Source organism: Callospermophilus lateralis, chromosome 2 (genome assembly GCF_048772815.1).
Source record: "Callospermophilus lateralis isolate mCalLat2 chromosome 2, mCalLat2.hap1, whole genome shotgun sequence".
Taxonomy (NCBI): domain Eukaryota; kingdom Metazoa; phylum Chordata; class Mammalia; order Rodentia; family Sciuridae; genus Callospermophilus; species Callospermophilus lateralis.
In genome coordinates, this window is record NC_135306.1 from 35,753,250 (window position 1) to 35,772,634 (window position 19,385).

General features: G+C 39.8%; 1 protein-coding gene across 5 annotated transcripts in view; it reads left to right on the forward strand.

The window, feature by feature from the left end:
* Gne (glucosamine (UDP-N-acetyl)-2-epimerase/N-acetylmannosamine kinase) overlaps nt 1-19,385 on the forward strand; it is a 47,674-nt gene that overhangs the window by 20,686 nt on the left and 7,603 nt on the right. For 3 of the 5 annotated variants that reach the window (XM_076845805.1, XM_076845808.1, XM_076845809.1), the window contains 7 exons: nt 1,979-2,066; nt 3,531-3,741; nt 6,751-6,880; nt 7,503-7,724; nt 10,164-10,346; nt 13,195-13,311; nt 14,973-15,479. In XM_076845805.1, coding sequence (XP_076701920.1) covers nt 1,979-2,066; nt 3,531-3,741; nt 6,751-6,880; nt 7,503-7,724; nt 10,164-10,346; nt 13,195-13,311; nt 14,973-15,208 — 1,187 coding nt within the window. In that variant the 3' untranslated portion in view covers nt 15,209-15,479. Of the gene's footprint in view, nt 1-1,978; nt 2,067-3,530; nt 3,742-6,750; nt 6,881-7,502; nt 7,725-10,163; nt 10,347-13,194; nt 13,312-14,972; nt 15,985-19,385 lie in introns of those variants that run through there. The other 2 variants (XM_076845806.2, XM_076845807.1) reach the window with 2 other exon arrangements.

The window sequence follows — 19,385 nt, forward strand, 5'->3', positions numbered from 1 at the left end:
GTAGAGAAGTGGGCAGACTTCTATAAGCCAAAGTACTGGCTTACAAAATTGGTAATTTTTTCTAAGTATCATGGGAATCCAGTTAAGGGAGAGAATGGAATGCTATGGCTTGCACTTTGGAAAGATTACTGTGTCTGCTTATGGAGAGAATGGAGTGTGATAGGGCAAGAGGTGAAGCAGGGAGACAGACAGGGACTATTTGTGCAGATGAGAGAGAATAGTGGCTTAGGCTAAATGGTAGTATTAGAGATGCAGAAGAATTGATTTGGGTTTGCTGATGCTTGGATGTGGGTTGTAAAAGAAAGGAATCATAGTCATGCCTAGGTTTTTATATTGAGCAGTGGGGGGGTATATTTTCCAGATAAGGAAGTTCTGAGGGAGGAACAGATCTTGGGGAGGATGCAATTAAGAATTCTCTAATGGCTGTGTTATGTTCCCATGTCTATTAGATAACCACAGCAGAGATGGCAATAAGCAACTAAATAGTTCAGGGAGAATTAGGGGTGGAGATAGAAATTTGAAAGTTATTGGCATATGGATGGTTATGTAGTTAGGACATCAGTTGAGTTGCTATCACAGAAACTTCTATCTGGTGTTATCTCTAACTCCTGCTATAGAGTCTGTATTTTCACCATTAGGAAGGAGAAAAAGGGGGAGGATGCCCTTTCCTTTAAAGGCATGTCTTAGAAGTTGCAAATACTTTTCACATTTACCAGGACTTAGTCACATGGCCATACTTAGCTAGTCTTTGGCTAGGTGATCAGATGCTAAAAATTCCATTTCTGGAGTAAAAAAGAAAGATATCAAAGATAATGGCATTCTGCCCTAAATGGTATTTAAAACCAAGGACTAAATGAAATGAACCAGGGAGAGTTGTCAGTAAGGCAGAGAATGGAGCGTAGGACAAACCTCTGGAGCTCTTCAACATTAAGAGTTTTGGTGGAAAGGCTAGCAAGGAAAATTGAAAAGGGCAGGGTGTATTGGTACATACCAGCAACTTGGGAGGCTGATGCATGAGGATCCCAAGTTCAAGGCCAGTCTTAGAGACTTTGTGAGATTGTCTCAAAATTAAAATAAATAAAAAAATAAAAAGGGCTGGGGATGAAGCTGAGTGGTAAAGCACCCTTGGGTTCAATGCCCAGTACCAAAAACAAGGAAATTGAGGGCTGGGGATATAGCTCAGTTGGTAAAGCGCTTGCTTTACATGCAGAAGGCCCTGGGTTCAATCCCTAGCACCACAACACACACACACACACACACACACACACACACACACACACCAAGAAAATTGAAAAGGAACTGCCGGTGAGAGATTAGAGGAAAATGAGAATATGATATAATGCCCAGAAAATAGTGTTTTGAGGAGGTGGTGGTGAATGCTGCTGAGAGTTAAGTATGATGTGAAAGGAGAATTGAACACTGGATTTGGCAATGTGGTCTGTTGGTCTGTGTCTTTCTGCCTCCACTCTTACATAATTGTACGTGCCCATTCAGGACTCCTTTCCTTCTTATTTTCCTTTATAGTGTGTGCATATGTGGTGATGATGAGGGTAGCGGAGAATGTGTGTGTCTCCTGCCTGTCCACTGCTCATCCTTCTATCTGTGCTCTAAGTCCCCTCCCCTCCTGCCTTCTCAGGGACTTGCCCATCAGGCATCCTTTCTCTTCCATGTATGTTTAACTTCCTCATCTTAAACTTGCGTTGGCCTCTCAAATATTAAAAGCAAAAACAATCTCTCCTGTGACCTACACTGCTCTCCACTCTTCCACTCCTCTTAGCCAAGCCTGTTGAAAATGTGACCATTCTTACTATATTCCCTTTCTCAAATTGGTTAGGAAATGGAGGAAGAGAAAGTGCTACCTGAATAGCTCACTGGCAATTGACTGGTCAGTCATACCTGACCAGCTGATTGAATGATTGGCTAAGGAGATGGAAGAGTCCCATGTCCAAATCATTAAAATGTGACATGATTTACCTAGGGGAGAATGTCCTTCATGTCCGGGATGCTGACACTCAAGACAAAATATTGCAAGCACTGCACCTTCAGTTTGGTAAACAATACCCTTGGTGAGTATACAGCCTCTTTTTTAAAGTATTTTAAAAGGGGAAATAGTTCAGGCACCACTTTAAAGTTGCAGTGGACCAGTGTTTAGTCCCCATCTTAACAACTTTTCTTCTCATGCCCAGGGCTCCCTAGCTGCCCGCGAGACGGGAATGGCAGATATCTTACCCCTTAGTATTGTCCCAAGGGTTCTAATGTAGAATTTATTTTTTAAACTTGTCTCAGTTAATTATACAGTACTTTGAATAGAAAATACTATTTTAACCTAATTTGACTTTCTAGAAGTATTACGAAATAGTGTAACTAATTTTCTTAAAAAATATTCTAGTCAGGGGCAGGGGTTGTGGTTCAGTGGTAGGGCAGTTGTCTAGCATGTGCGAGGCACTGGATTTGATTCTCAGCACTGCATATAAATAAATAAAATAAAAATCCACCAATAACTAAAAAAATATAAAAAAAAATTCTAGGGCTGGGGGTTGTGGCTTAGTGATTGAGCGCTTGCTTTGCATTCAGGAGGCACTGGGTTCGAACCTCAGCACCACATAAATAAATAAGTAAATAAATAAAGATATTGTGTCTATTAAAAAATTCTAGTTCAGAATTTTGATTAATTTTGACTGTCCTTTCTATTTCAAATTGATGAATTTTCTCAGAAAGGTAAAGATAAAACTTCTTAAAAAGCAAGACAAAAACGCAGACACTTAGTTATTCTATTGCTGCAGAGATCCAGATGTCATTTTATTTTATTTAGTTATGTATAATTATGATTTCCAGTTTTTTAATTGACAGATAACATTGTGAATCATCATATGTCTTGTACATGATGCTTTGAAATTATGCAACACACACATAGCACAAATGTTATTTTATTTTGGTTTATGTATTTTTAAATTATTTTTTGCAATGATGAGGATCAAACCCAGGGCCTCATGAATTCTAGGCAAACACTATTCCTTTGAGGTACACTCCCTGACATGTTATTTTATTTTTAATTTTTTTCTTTTTAGTTATACTGACAGTAGAATGTATTTTGACATATTATATATACATGTAGTATAACTTCCCATTCTTGTGGTTGTACATGATAAGAAGTTTCACGTCGTGTATTCATATATGAACATAGGAAAATAATGTCTGATTATCCTACTGTCTTTCCCATTCCCATCTCTCCTCCTTTCCACCTATACCCCGCTGTCCAATCTGCATATCAGATTGGACAGCGGGGTATGGGGATTGCCTTATTTCACCTAGCATGGTAGCTTCCAGTTCCTCTATTTACTGGCAAATGCCATAATTTCATACTTCTTTATGGCTGAGTAAATATTCCATTATGTATATATACCATCCAGAATGTTATTTTAAAAAGGAGCAACACAAACTATTTTTACCTGAACCTTCAGATTTCATTAAACCACACCCTCAACATCACTTAATGTATACAGTGAATTTAATTGTTTTGGATATTGTAGTTCAAAGATATATGGAGATGGAAATGCTGTTCCAAGGATTTTGAAGTTTCTCAAATCTATTGACCTTCAAGAGCCACTACAAAAGAAATTCTGCTTTCCTCCTGTGAAGGAGAATATCTCTCAAGATATCGACCATATTCTTGAAACTCTAAGTGCCTTGGCTGTTGATCTTGGTGGAACGAACCTCCGAGTTGCAATAGTCAGCATGAAGGTATACTCACTGCTCAGCTCTTAATTTTGCATCCCATTTGAGTAATTGAGTTTTAAAATGTATAGTTGTAAGACAGGACTAGAAACATACAAGAGTGTGTAATCATTTGCCTATAGTATTGATTTTGAATCTATTACAATGTGTGTCTTGTTTATCAACTATTAACATTTCAAAGAAGTAAATTTTCAGGGAATTCAAGGTAGCAGACTTGAGTGAACAATGGGGAGAAAAGACACTTTTAGGCATCAGAGAGGGCTTTTGCCACCCAGGAGACCTGAAAGTATCGGAGTAGTCACAGTGGAATAGAGTGTGAAGCATGCTGATCACCATTTCCACCCAGCCAAAAGCACGTGCATCTGCATGGGGTGAAAGAAGTTGCTTCTTCTCTCAGATATTGTCAGATAGATGGGTTCTCCACTTTGCATTTTTATAAGTATATTCTTTATTGAAGAGAGCATATCTTTATTAACTAGACATCTCAGCATTGACGGGCTGAGAGTGCCTTCATGATCTCTGAATGACTTAATGAGGAAAAACCTTTGTTTGAAACATTATAAAGTTTTAGAAGTGCACAAGAAATATCAAAGATTTTAAAAACAAAAATACAGGAAGCTCGTTAATATCATTAATCAAAAATACAGAAAAGCAAAACAAAACATACTTTTCCTAAGAGAAACTAAAAGGCCTCCCTTATACTTTTTTTTTTAGTGCCAGGGATCAAACCCTGGACCTCGCACGTGCACGTTAGGCAAGTGCTCTATCATGGAGCTACACCGCAGTCCCATAAACACTTAAAAAAAAAAGTTAATAGAACAATATTTTCTTAATCTGAAAAGGATTTATTTCTTATCCATGGCAAGTATTCTTTGTGAAATTCTAGAGGCATTCCTGTTGAAATCAAGAAAACAAAAACTTTTGCAACATTATTTTAATAAAATTCTGAAAATTACAAAGGGAAAAAATAAGGAATAGCAAAAATGGAGATTGCAGACAGAGTAAAACAAAGATATTATTTAGACAATTTGAAGAAATTAGCTTATAGGGTTAATAAGATAATCAAGTAACATGGTTGGATATTATGAAAAATATGTAAGTATCAATAATTTTCTACCTAGGTGAAATTGTAGACAAAGATTAGGTGGTGTTTGTTGACTCCCCTGCATATTTAGCATTACTTGGAAGCTTTAAGAAAACACAGATGCCTGGTTCCTGCCCCACACTAATTAAATTGGAATTTCTGGGGATGGGTGGACATATCAGTATTTGTTAAGAGTAGATTCTGAAATATAGTGAGGTTGGGAAACACTCCTCTAGATTGCTTTTAAAAATATTTTTTTTAAAAAAATTTGTTCTTTTTAGTTATAAATGACAGTAGAATGTATTTTGATGTGTCATATATACATGAAATATAATTTCCCATTCTTATGGTTGTACATGATGTGGAGTTACACTGGTTGTATATTCTTATATGAACACAGGAAAGTTATGTTTGATTCATTCTACTGTCTTTCCCATTCCCATACCCCAGGTTGATTTTTAATGCCTGTTATTAGTAATAGTTTTAACCCTTATATTGATAAGTAAAAATCCCTTAATAACAAAAGAATTTAAAGAGAAAAAGAGACTCTGTTCAAAACAACTACTCCTGAAGAATAATAAAAAACCAGAAAACTATGTGATGTACATAAAGAAAATTATAAAACTTTACTATAAAATATAAAGGCCTAAAAAAGTGTCCTTGGTGAAAGTACTGAATATTTCAAAAATGTCAGTAGTCCCCAAATTGGATTATAAATTTAATATAATTCTAGTCAATATTCCAATGGGATTTTGAAGTTGAATAAAATTATCATAAATCAGTTTTTTTTTAAGTTTACCATTATTCTTAAATTAATACATAAGTGAGCTGGTGTGGCAGTACATGCCTGTAATCCTAGCTATTCTGGAGGCTGAGGCAGGAGGATCATAAATTCAAGGCCAGCCTGAGCAATTTAGAGTCCCTGTCTCAAAATAAAAAGGGCTGTGATGAAGACTTGGACAAAACACTAATATCGTTTCTAAGAGCTCAAGGATCTCTTCCTTGGGCATGACCCCACTACCCATTAAAGTGCCCATCTGGGTGAACTAAAAACTGTATAGAAATTCCTGTTTGTTCCTGCTAACACTTGAAGATAGGGCTTCTGTCTGCCTTCTATATATAGGAAGCAGGAACCTAACTTCCAAAAGCAGCAATTAATTAATCCAGGTGGATTACACATAGACCAATCCACATCCTGCTTTTATAATTTGTATTTCCTTGACACTACTGAGCTTCTCATCACTTGTGTTATACTCTGTTTAGTCACTTCTATATAAAGTTGAGTTTACATCACCATGTTTCTTAGTGCAATAATATATTGCTGATGAAAACTTTTCCTTACCAATTACTTAGCATGCTGGAGGCCCTGGGTTCATTGCCAGTACCAAAAGAAAATAATAAAAATATACAAGTGAGATGAATTAAGAAAAAATATAAAAATAGGAACAAAAAATAGGAAGGATTACCCCTGTTTGGTCTTAAAACATCATAAAGCACAGTAATTTAAACAATGTGCTCAGCATGGAAATTTATCCTGAGTAAATAGAATAAATTGGTTTCAATTGCAAGGGATGATTAAAATTCAAGTAGGATAACTATTTAGTTGCCCTAGAATTTAAACAAAAAAATTGTGTCAATCAAAAAGAGTAAAATATGACCTTTTAGTGAATGAGATTCAGGTTAGCCAATGTTCACCTTAAGCTTAAAAAGGGGTCCATTTCATTGGCTGTGGAGTTGTTGCTTCAGCAACTTTGTATCAAGATGGATTCCCAAGAAAATACTTGGGCTTATTCCATAGCTGGTTGAAGCCAGACAAGGCTCTGTCCCCAATCATCTAAGTTTGCATCTAAGTCATCTACGCCTGTGCTATAGCACTGTGTGATACGCTCCTTAGCTAAGTGAGATAGATCTTATTGTTTTTTCTTTTGTAGGGTGAAATAGTTAAGAAGTATACTCAGTTCAATCCCAAAACCTATGAAGAGAGAATTAATTTAATCCTACAGATGTGTGTGGAAGCTGCAGCAGAAGCTGTAAAACTGAATTGCAGAATTTTGGGAGTAGGTAAGATGGTAAATTATAAATCCAAGAAATATTCATCTTAATGTACAGTCTACTGAGTTCTGATGTTTAATTGAACATCATGTCATGGTCTGCCTGTGTACAGATGGCTCTGGTCCTGTCTGTATACCCAAAGCATGGTGACTTCCTGGGATGCTGACAAGTATTATGGGAGAAGCACTGATGGTTCTGTAAATCTGTGGGGAGCTAAAGATTTACTGTCTAATATTTATAAAACTGTCTAATATTTCCTTGTAGTCCTTGGCAATGTTTGTATTGAGATCTTGAGTGAATTAATGTGTGTGTGTGTGTGTGTTGATTTTTTTTTTTGTAGTGCTGCTTTTATAATTCTTATTTCCTTGACACTACTGAGCTTCTCATCACTTGTGTTATACTGTTTAGTCACTTCTATATAAAGTTGAGTTTACATCACCTTGTTTCTTAGTGCAATAATATATTGCTGATGAAAACTTTTCCTTAAATAATGCTTATACATGCTAGGCAAGCAGCTGTACCAATAAGCTACATCACCAGCTCTAATTTGTGTTCTGAGCTGAGAAAGTTGGGATGCCTTCCTAAGATTGCTAATCAGAATTATTTTCCTTGTGTTTGTGGTGGAGCTCAGGCATTTCCACAGGTGGCCGTGTAAATCCTCAGGAAGGGATTGTGCTGCATTCAACCAAACTGATACAAGAATGGAACTCTGTGGATCTCAGGACCCCCCTCTCTGACACTTTGCATCTCCCCGTGTGGGTAGACAACGATGGCAATTGTGCTGCCATGGCAGAAAGGAAATTTGGCCAAGGAAAGGGACTGGAAAACTTTGTTACACTTATCACAGGCACAGGTAAGAGAGGAAGGGAAGGAGCTAGAATCTGTGTTGGAACTCATCTTCAACCTCAGCTAAGCAGTTACAACTCTGCCTTAGTCTTTGCTTCCAGCTTGAGTATGTGAACCACAGGTGAGAGCTTAAGGCTTTCCCAGGTGTTTTCTAAGCATGTGCCCAGCGCTAGGCTTGCCTATGGCCTTCTAAATTTCTAGGAACTTGTCATACATAGTCAGAGTTCTTATTCCCCCAAATTTCTCATTCTTCAGCTTTTCCTCCTGGTTTTTTTAGTCTGTTACATGTCTCAGCTGCTTTGTTCTAGGCACTAGAGACTAATACATTTTACCTTTAAATGCCTTTTACAAACACCTGTGTATAACTCCCCTTAGCATTGAACAGTTCCCAGTTAGGTGAGAGATAAGGAAGCTCTTGGAACTGGTCTTCCAGGGAACTACCAGGTAAGTCAAAACAACCACAATTTTTTGAGAACCAGTTGATTCTGCTTCCTCAGGTACTGGTATCTATATGCCAGAACTGGGAATGGGGCTGTTGTTCAAGGTCACTTCCAAGCAAGGGAGTGGGTGGGTCCAGGTTAAGTTAAATTAAAAATCAGACTTACTGAGATAAACTATTTTCCTTCTTCCTTTCCATGTTGTAAATCTTTGGTTGAGTTTCAGGAGTTGTAAAACAAGTTGATTCTGACAGCCTTGCCACCTTATTCATTGCTTAAGTGGCAGGATGGATTTTTGAAGTTCCCTACTTTTGTCATTTTCATTGATGTCCAAATTTGGTTTTCCTGGTTTTTTTTTAAATTTTATTTTTATTGTATATATTTAAGGGGAACAATTTTGTTTTTTAAATGAGGAAAGTAGATTCATCTAATGAAGTAGTTAGGTTAGAATATGCCTAATCTTAACACTTGGGTGTGCTTAAACTCTGCACTATATTACCTCTCCCTTTGAGGTCATGTACTTTAGCTTATATAGTTCCTCCCTTTTCTTGGATGTGGTTTTAGCTAACTTGGATACCATTTCCTAGTTCAGAGTAGTTAACAAGCTGTAAATCAGAGGGGTGGTGACAGATGGAAGGACAGCTCTTAAAAGCAGAGCTTTCTAAGCCAAGATCCCCGTATTCCTTAATAATTCCTAAACTCCATTCGAAAGATGATTGTTTATATTCATAACATTTGAATTGAATTTTTAGTTATAGCATCATCAAGAAGAGACAAAACCAGGGGCCAGGGTTGTGGCTCAGTGGTTGAGTGCTTGCCTAACATGCATGAGGCACTGGGTTTGATCCCCGCCACCACATAAAAAAAATAAATAAATAAAAACAAATAAAATAAAGGTTGAGAGAAAGAGAGACAAAATCATATTCATATTCTCTGCTTCAGAGAAGCAGGTGGTATGTGATATATTTTGGAATTTTTTTAATATTTATTTTTTTTATTTATAGATGGACACAATGTCTTATTTTACTTTATGTGGTGCTGAGGATCGAGTTCAGTGCCTCACACATGCTGACTCACAACCCCAGCCCAGATTTTTTTGATTTTTTCTTTTTTGATGGTACTGAGGATTGAACTCAGGTCCTTATGCATGCAAGGCTGTGAGCTATGTCCAACTGAGCTGTGTCCCCAGCCCTATTTTGGATTGTTTTATCTTGGCTTTCCTCAAAGCAAAAGTATGAGTTGGGTATAATGGTGGCACATACCTGTAATCCCAGATACTCAGGAGGCTGAGGAAGGAGGATCACAAGTTTGAGGCCAGCCTCAGCAACTTAGTAAAGCCCTACCTCAAAAAATAATAAGGACTTGGGATGTATTTGAGTGGCAGAACACCCTAGGTTCCATCCTCAGTACTGGGGTTAGGGGAGAAGCAGAGCCTGATAACAACCATTTGGGTATAGGTATTTTCTTTAGGAAATGAACCTGAGAAGCAGGAGGGAGTGGGAAGAGTGAAACATAGTAGGAGAAAAGCCGTTAAAGGAAGCATTATCAAGGTGGCCTTAAGGGCAGTGGGGGTTGAAATCTCCCACAACCTGAAAAAGCCTATAGAGCAGAGTGCAGAATTGTCCACTTGTAGATGCTGGCTCCTGTCTCACCTGGTGAGGGCTGCCTCTTGGCACTGTGCCTTCATGGCTGAGTGGGCTCTTACTGTGGTGTGGGAGGTGGCCATGGTGCGCAGAGACAGGCAGCGTGTGCTTGAAGGGGGTAAGCCATCAATACTAGGTGAGCCAGGCGCCCTGAACTGTCTGCCATAGCTATGTTTGAAACTGGAGTGAACCAAGCAGATGTGACACAGGTATCCAAAGATCTGCTAAAAATATTTCCTTTCAAAATGCTGCCAAATAAAGTTTTGGTGCATACTACATTTCAACTGTCTAGAAAAGCAAGCATTGGAAAACTTTGCTAAACCAGTGAGGCATTGCCACATCATAGATTTTTGTCTCTTAATGCAGGAATTGGTGGTGGGATCATCCATCAGCATGAATTGATCCATGGAAGCTCCTTCTGTGCTGCAGAACTTGGCCACCTTGTTGTGTCTCTGGATGGGCCTGACTGTTCTTGCGGAAGCCATGGATGCATTGAAGCATATGCTTCCGGAATGGCCTTGCAGCGGGAAGCCAAAAAGCTACATGATGGTTGGTATCTTTCCCCTTAGGGATTAAGTAACCAAATAGTAGACAAGTATCCAAGGAGCCGAACACTGAAGCCAGGGCTTTTAACCTTTTCACTTCCTAGAGGAAGAGCCAGGGCTCCCTCCTGATGTTCCACTGATGCTTGGCTCTGAACCAAAATAACACTCTCCCTCTCTAGGGGTAGAGGTGGACAGGGGCCTAGAGGTCCAAGACATAAGGGATGATTTCTTTTAGTTTTGTTTCTCAGCCATTAGCACAGGGCGGGTACATTTTAATTAAGCAAGAAATGAACATCTTACAGTTTTTGAACTGAGAGATTTCTTTGAATTAAAGCTGTTTCTAGACATGTTATGCAAGTCAGGATGGACAGATTCAATTAATGTCATTATTACATATTGTGTTAAAGCCACTGAACATTAAGGCCAAGGAACACAAATGCAAGTAATCAGGACACTGCAAGTGCCACTTCACCCTCTGCACAGGGAGGGAGTGCCAGGTGCCTTCCTGGGAGTTGAACATCAGAACCAGAGAGTTAATCAAGCAAGTGTGAGTGGTCAGGGGAGCTCTTCTAGGCATGAAAACAGTGGCGTGGGTGCATAAAGGGCAAGACTGGGCATAGTGTAGCAGGAGAAAAGCCATTAACAAATAGTATAGGAAAGACGCAGACAGATCTGAATTTTAGATTCTTCACTAAACTCCTAACTTGGCAGTTGAACGGAGGATGGCTTTAGGTGGGACAGTCTGGAAGTGACTTTCAGTTTTCTGGTTGGACAGCTCAGGGGTGGGAATGTTGACTTGGTATAGGCATGTTAGAATACCGAGGTGCCGCAAGAAATCAAACGTGTTCAGAAGTGGGTCGGCAAGGCAAAAAATTATTCTGCAGAAGGGTGTGCCCTCAGAGGGAATCAGGAGAACAGGCACACCAGGACAGCCAGTCCACCTGCTTTTATCCCTAATACAGCGCTCCCTCTTGCCCCTATTGGAGGAGGGGGGTTATGATCTATGGGATTAGCTATTTTTAAAATTGGGGCAAGCAAAGGGAAGGACTGTAGTTAAAAATGCCTACAATTGGATCCAATTAAGGCTGAATACTATATTCTGAAAATGGACAAGATGATGGTTGGGTACTTGGAGGACATCCAGGTAGAAATGCTTATGAGGCAGCTGAACACTGGGATCTGTCACTCAGGAGGATGACTAAGCTAGAAAGAGGGACTGGAAATTGTCATTATGGAGGTGGTAGTTAAGCCTATGAATGAGATCAGGGAATGAGGCAAGCCAGAGTCAAGGATGGAATGCTGAGCAGCATCAGCATTGGAGGGGCAGGGAGAGGCTTGGGGGTGGGGGGAGCCAGAAAAGGGAAAACTTCATAGGATCAACCAAAAAAAGAGTGTTTCAGAGGGTGTAGTCAGTAATGTTAAGTGCTACTTATGAGAATTTTGAAAAAGTTCATTGGCTTTGGCCACAAGGACATCATTTGATGCTCTTAAACTATGTTCATGTTTGAATGTTGGGTTTCATTTTGCCCTAGAGAGCCTGTTTAAATGATTTTCCCCGCCCCTGGTGAGGGTGAAACTTCCCTACCACAGATGTATTTTTTATGTTCCACATGTATATCTATACTTTATACATGAGGGAAGCCAAAAAGCTACATGATGGTTGGTATCTTTTTTTGCTTCAGAACCAATCTGTAAGCATGTACTGGTGGGACAGAAACCATGGGAATGGAAGTGAAGGTTTGGAATGCAGGAGAACAGGTGTGGAGTACCAGCCATAGAGTCTCTGAACAGGTGGGAAGAAATGAGTTGCAAAGCCAGGTAGAGGGCAAGAACAAAAATGTGCAAGCACTGATTGATTTGTAGGTGGGGGCAGACAAGTACAGGAATCCAGCCTAGTGGCATCTTTTATCAGAGAAGTAAGAAGTGTGGAAATGTATTGGTGAAGGTATAGAAGAACAATGAGAAAGTGAGAACTGGTAACTGTGAGGCTCAGGAAAGACAGGAGAAATCTATTGGTATCTAGGTAGTCGTCTGCATGATTGGGGATTTTCTTCCTTCAGAGCCTAGAATAATAGATTGGGCTGGGGATTGATCTGGATTGGTGACTGGCAGAAAGACAAAGACCACAAGTAATAAAAATCTCTAGTTTATTTAGCATTTACTCTAGCCAGCACTGTTAAGTACTTTATAATCTATTATCTCATTTGATCTCTGAAATGACCCTAAGTACTATTGCCCCAGTATTCTAGAAGGGAGAAATATATAGTGATGAAGTGACATGGGGAGGTCTATGCAGTTAGTAGTGGCAGAGCTGGAACTGCACTCTGCCTGACTTCTCCGCAGTTGCTGTGCCGTGCTGCCCTAGAACATTGGGCACTGAAGTAGTGTGGCACTGCGTCTGGGGTAGATGAGGATGGAACTGAATTAAGGAGCCTGATCATTTGTGGGGACAGAATACTTTTAAGACTCCAGTATTAGAAGTGAAAAGCAAGGGAGCCAGAAGGCTAGAAGACTGTCATCACATTTTGAGATTTTTCCCAGCTATAGAAGTTCTGGATTATGTATAGCCAGTTATCAAGAGGGCAGCAAAGGCTTTGGGGGCAATACATATGGATGTTTGTGAATAATAAAGTTTTGCATGATGTGTCCATGGGGCTGGGAATTGAACTCAGGGCCTTGTGCATGCTAGGCAAGTGCTCTACTACTGAGTTTCATCTTCAGCCCTGCAACTGTAAACAGAGAGCACCTCACTCAGGGGCTTGGTGCCCATAGGCATATAAGCTTGGCCTCTCCCCAGGGCTGCCCACAGCTCACTAACAATTGCTTCTCCTCACTCTTTTCACTCGGCTCAGAGGACCTGCTCTTGGTGGAAGGGATGTCAGTGCCAAAAGATGAAGCCGTGGGTGCACTCCACCTCATCCAAGCTGCGAAACTTGGCAATGCGAAGGCCCAGAGCATCTTAAGAACAGGTGAGCCAATGGCTCCAGGCAGCCATGCCACAGGGAGTGTTCTCAGATACCAGGGCTCTGGCAGAGAACCCTCAGTTTCCCTCAGGGAACCAGTATTCTGCATTCTGTCCAGAGGTACTTTTCCTATTTTCTGAGGAGGAAAAAAAAAAAGGAAATGTATTAAAGGCATTTGCCAGCAGCAGTACTTTTATAAATAGGTGTTTGGTTTTACAATTTTGATAATACTATAGGATAGAGAAATATCAAAGAGCAGTAAGAAAAAGTATCACTTTAAAGTTTTACCATTCAGTCAGAGATAGTATTTCTTTTGAGCCCTTCTATTCCTTTTCTGTTCATTTTTTACATAGTTGCTGAGGCTGGCTTTGAACTCACGATCCTCTTGCCCCAGCCTCCGGAGCTGCTGGGATTACAGGTGTGTGCCACTGCACCCAGCCCTGTGACTTATTCTTAATATGAAAACTATCATGTAATGTCTTTTTTTAAAAATGTTTTTTAGTTGTTAATAGACCTTTATTTATTTATTTATTTATATGTGGTGCTGAAATTCTATATAGAATAGAATATTCTACAGTATATGCCATTTTATACTTTTTTTGGAGACTCATTTTTCACTTCAAGATATCACATGATTTGGGCTGGGGTTGTGACTCAGTAGCAGAGTGCTTGCCTAGCAAGTGTGAGGCACTGGGTTTGATTCTCAGCACCACATATAAATAAATAAAAAATAAAAGTCCATTAAAAAAAAAAGATATCACATGATGTGGGGCTGGGGTTGTAGCTCAATGGTAGAGCACATGCCTAGCATGTGTAAGGCACTGGGTTTGAATCTCAGCACCACATATAAATAAATAAATAAAGGTCCATTAACAACTAAAAAATATTAAAAAAAAAAAAGACATCACATGATAGTTTTCATATTAAGAATAAGTCACAGGGCTGGGTGCAGTGGCACACACCTGTAATCCCAGTAGCTCGGGAGGCTGGGGCAGGAGGATCGTGAGTTCAAAGCCAGCCTCAGCAACAGTGAGGCACTAAGCAACTTAGTGAGAACCTGTCTCTAAATAAAATACAATAGAGCTGGGGATGTGGCTCAGAGGTTGAGTGCCCCTGAGTTCAATTCCCCATACCAAAAAGAATATATTAAAAAAAAAAAAGAATAAATCATGGGGAGTAAGGATATAGCCCAGTTGGTAGAGTGCTTGCCTTGCATGCACAAGGCCCTGGGTTCAATCCCCAGCACCACATTAAAAAAAGAAGAAGAAGAAATCATGAGCAGGGTACAGTGGCACATGCCTATGAAGCTAGCAACTCGGGAGGTTGAAGCAGAAGGACTGCAAGTTCAAGGCCAGCCTCAGCAACTTAGTGAGACTCTGTCTCAACAACAACAAAAAAAAGAATAAATCATGGCACACACCTATATTTCCAGCTACTTGGGAGGCTGAGGCAGGAGGATCGATTGAGTCCTGGAGTTCAGAGCCAGCCTGGGCCACATAACAAGATCTCTGTCTCTTAAAAAAAGAACAATTCATGAACAGCTATTAAAATATTGCTCCCCATTAGTTAGTATGAATATACTTTACCATTACTGGCCACTGGCTCTTTCCTACCTTCTTCCTTGGTGTTTTTAGTTTAGTACCCCAAAACTCATTTTTTTCCTGTAGCTGGAACAGCTCTTGGTCTTGGGGTCGTGAACATCCTCCACACCATGAATCCTTCCCTCGTGATCCTCTCTGGAGTACTGGCCAGTCACTATATCCACATCGTCAAGGACGTCATTCGCCAGCAAGCCTTGTCCTCAGTGCAGGATGTGGATGTGGTGGTTTCAGATTTAGTTGACCCTGCCCTGCTTGGTGCTGCCAGCATGGTTCTGGACTATACAACTCGAAGGATCCACTAGATTCCCAGGAGTGGACATGGGCCAAGACTCAAGAACTTCTTAGTGGAATCAAGTTCCTTTCTTTTAGATGAACATTTCTTACACAGCAAATTTAGTATTTTATTGCAGCGGACACTGGCAGAGAGTGCTTTTGCTTTTCGTCTCTTTTAAATTTACCTTTCCTGTGCCCATTTTTGTAGATGCTGCTCTTTCTGATGTTTTCCTACTAGGGGTCATTTTAGGAGAAGCCTGTAAGTTCCAATCACAACCTCTTGTGCTAAAAGGAGCTACAATAATAGACCAGGAAGCCTTAGGATTCTGCTTACTAATGTACCACCCAGACCTTGCAGACCTACTTTGGATGAGAGCTTCATATGTGTGGGTTAATAACTCTTTATCTAACCCCAAACTCGTAGAATAGAAAGGGATCCAGTCAGGGAACAGAAGAGTCTTACCAGGAAAAGCTTACCTGAACTTTTCAAAAATAGCTTTGTTGAAGTATTTTTTAAAGTGTACAATTTGATAAGCTTTGTCTTATGTATATACTTATGAAACCATCACCACAATAAAGACATTGGACATGGTGGGCGTGGTGGTGCACATCTATAATCCCAGCCCTCAGGAGGCTGAGGGAAGAGGCTTGCAGGTTTGAAGCTAGCCTTGGCAAGAGATTCTTGCCTGTCTTAAAGTTTTGTGTTTTTTTTTTTTAAAGTGGTAGAGCACTTTCCTAGCATGTGCTAGGCTCTGGGTACAATTCCCACTACTGCAAAAAAAAAAAAAAAAAAAAAAAAACCAAACCCATAGACATTGGACATGTCAGTCACCTCCAAATGTTTTTGCTGAAAGATGTTGTTATACTAGCAGCACTTATAGGAGCTTGATTTAGACCAGGGATCTGGGATGAGGGTGTAGCTCAGTGGTAGTACTCAGTAGTGCTCTTGCCTAGCAATGTGCAAGGCCCTGAATTTGATTCCCAGCACTGCAAAAACAAACAAAAGACCAGAGGTCTGGCTTTAGTGACCTTGTCTTCATCTTCTTAGAGACCACTAAGAAGTCACTAGGACTTAAGAGCCTCTGAAAGGAGATTATCCCCAAAAGGATCTTTGCTCCTGACAGCAAATAATTCTTTCTGTAGCTTTTCACACTGTTTTGCATATGACCCCCAAGTGTCTATGAAGGCAGTGTTTATAGGTGCAGCTCCTACAGCCCAGAGCCACGAACCCAGATTTTGACTAAGAACCTGTGGAAAATTACAAAAGTACAAAATGTAAATGAATGGAAAAATAAAAAGGGTCAACCTGTAAGAAATACTTCCAGTATCAAGTTCTGAACTAGGTGCTTCATATGTATTATTCTAAATCTTTACAACCTGTGAAGTAGGTATTTGAATTCCCATTCTGTAGAACCCAAAACTTAAGTGTTTTTAAGTGATTATCTAAAGCCATAGAGTTAGTGAATCTTTTTTTTTGTTGTTGTTGTTGGTGCTGGAGATTGAACCCAGGGCCTTGTGCGTGCATGGTAAGCACTCTACCAGCTGAGGTATATCCCCAGCCCCCGAGTTGGTGAATCTTAGATAAGCTTGATAAGGTTTGATCCCAGGTCCTGGTGTCTTTTTTTGCTAAGTTGCACAACTTCTCATTTCAAAATGCTGATATATTTTTACTCTAGGTTATCAGAAGCTTTTTTTGTTTTGTTTTTAGTTGTAGATGGACATAATACCTTTATTTTATTTTTATGTGGTCCTGAGGATCGAACCCAGTGTCTCCCACATGCTAGGCAAGCGCTACCACTGAGCTACAACCCCAGTGGTTATCAAAAGCTTTAATAAGAATATCTGATTTGCAAATGACTGTTTATTGTTTTTTTTTTTCCTTTACCATTGAGCTATATCCCCAGCCTTTTTATTTTTGAGACCAGATCTTAACTAGGTTGCTGAGATTGGCCTCAAACTTGTGATCCTCTTGTCTTAGCCTCCCGAGTTGGTGGGATTAGAGGCATGCACCACTGAGCCTGGCTCGATTCGTTCTTGACCCTCTCAGTTGTGAATTTAATAAAATATTCCTCTCTGCTCTCATAATCTCGCCAGTACAGTATTTGGTCTAGTGACAGGATTTTATGAGTACTTGTAGATAATCTAAAAAAACATGCATATATTTTTCAGATTGTTTTTTATTTTAGAAAAGCCTGAAAGTTTCTACAATGTACTGCTTCAGTAACAAAATACAAACAAAACCTAAGGAATCAATATCACATTTGAACAACTTCCTTCCTGGTGGGTTGGTGTGAAAAAGGATAGCTTGGCTGATTCCTTGAACTCTATACCAGCCCTTAAACAATCTCTAGGGCCTGGTTACTGTTCAGACATTCCAGGGTGGCTCAGGCGCATCAATGTCTGGGTGAGATGGTGTGCCGCAAAGAGGACATCAGTGTTTCTTGGTTAAAACCACGATCAGTGAACACCAAACAACTGCATTGCTACCAAGTTTCAAGCCAAATATTTGAAAGGATGGTACTGAATCAAAAACCAAATCTTTTAAGTCTTTATTAAATTCATGGAAAGACTAATATATTCTGACATAAATTATTACATGTTTAAATAATCACATCTTAATTTATTTTAATGTATATATTTTTATGTTACTGTTCTGAGTCAAATTCTAAGGAAAAAATACATTTCTTTGTTGAATCTTAACAAAGTTGTGTTGTTTTGTTCTTAACTCACTAGCTAAAAGCATTTCCCTTCCTAGAAGAGACTTATACTCTTGCTTTTTTTTAAAGCTTATATAACTTAAAGCAAAATATTGTTTTCTGAATAACAAAAAACCTATTAATAGAAAGCATTGTTATATAACATTTAAAAGTTGACATAAAAAAGCAAAGTTGCACACGGGCACAGTGGTGCATGCCTGTAATCACAGTGAGTTGAGAGACTGAGGTAGGAGGATCACAAGTTTGAGGTCAGCCTGGGCAATTTAGTGAGACCCTGTCTCATAATAAAAAGAACTGGGAGTAAGCTCAATGTTAAAGCGCATGGGGTTCAATCCTCAGTACTAGGAAAAAATTAAAAAGCAAAGTTGTCCCGATAAAGAGGTTGGCAAGTAAACGTTGAGCACCCACTTGAATCTCCCCATGCCAGCTACACAGGCATTAGAAACAATTCACGATCACCATGCAACAACATTTAAAAGATCTGAAACCAACAGTAACTGTTTTCTCTCATGGTTCTGTGGGGTGGGAATTTGGGAAAGGCTTTACTAGGTAGGTCTGGCTGAGTGGCCTGCACCTGTAGTTAAGACCGGGGCTGCAGCTAGAATAGTGGGCTGGGCTGCTGGATATCTAGAAATTGGCCAGGCATTTCTCTTTGCAAACAGTTATGGGGCCTCTCAAGTGGTCTTTGTAGGCATACTTTGGGCTTCAGAGTGGTAAAGATTTTTTTATAGTGGCTGAGGGCTCCCAGTTAGTGTGTTCCAAATCAGCCATAAGCTGCATTACCTTTTACGATAGCCTGGGAAGTCATAAAGCATCACTTTTGTCATTATCAGTTACCTCTTGATCTGTACAATGGCACAGATTTTGTTTACTTTTTATTTTATTGTATTTTGGGTACTGGGGATTGAATGCAGGAGTGCTTTACCACTGAGTTATATCCCCAGCCCTTTTTGAGACAGGGTCTCACTAAGTCGCTGAGGCTAGCCTCAAACTTGAGATCCTCCTACCTTAACCTCCTGAGTCACTGGAATAACAGGTGTGCACCACCATGCCCAGTTTTTTACATCTTAAAGTTGCCATATTTCCTGTGTGGTAGGTAGGACTGGGCTGTATGATGGCTCAAAAACAATATCAAAAAAACTAAGCTGTACTAGGTAGAGGGCCACAGCAGTTCAGGGGAGGGAATATGTGAAAGCACTGTGGAAGAGAGGCCTTTGAACTGCTGCTTAAATTGGACTCTTGACATCTTGAATGGCATTACAAAGATCTAGTAACAAATGGTTTGTCAGCAACAGGGATTGCTTGAGTGCAATCAGAGGTGGCTCAAGGAGAGGAATGAAGAAAAGGGCCAGAAATGGGCACCAGACCAAGGAAAGCCTACCTGAGGAGGAGCAAGAAGGGCAAGTAATGAATGTTCCTCTCCCATCCATACGTAATTATGCACTGGGGAGTTGATGGAGTTTCTTGGAAATGGCAAGACCTAACCCCC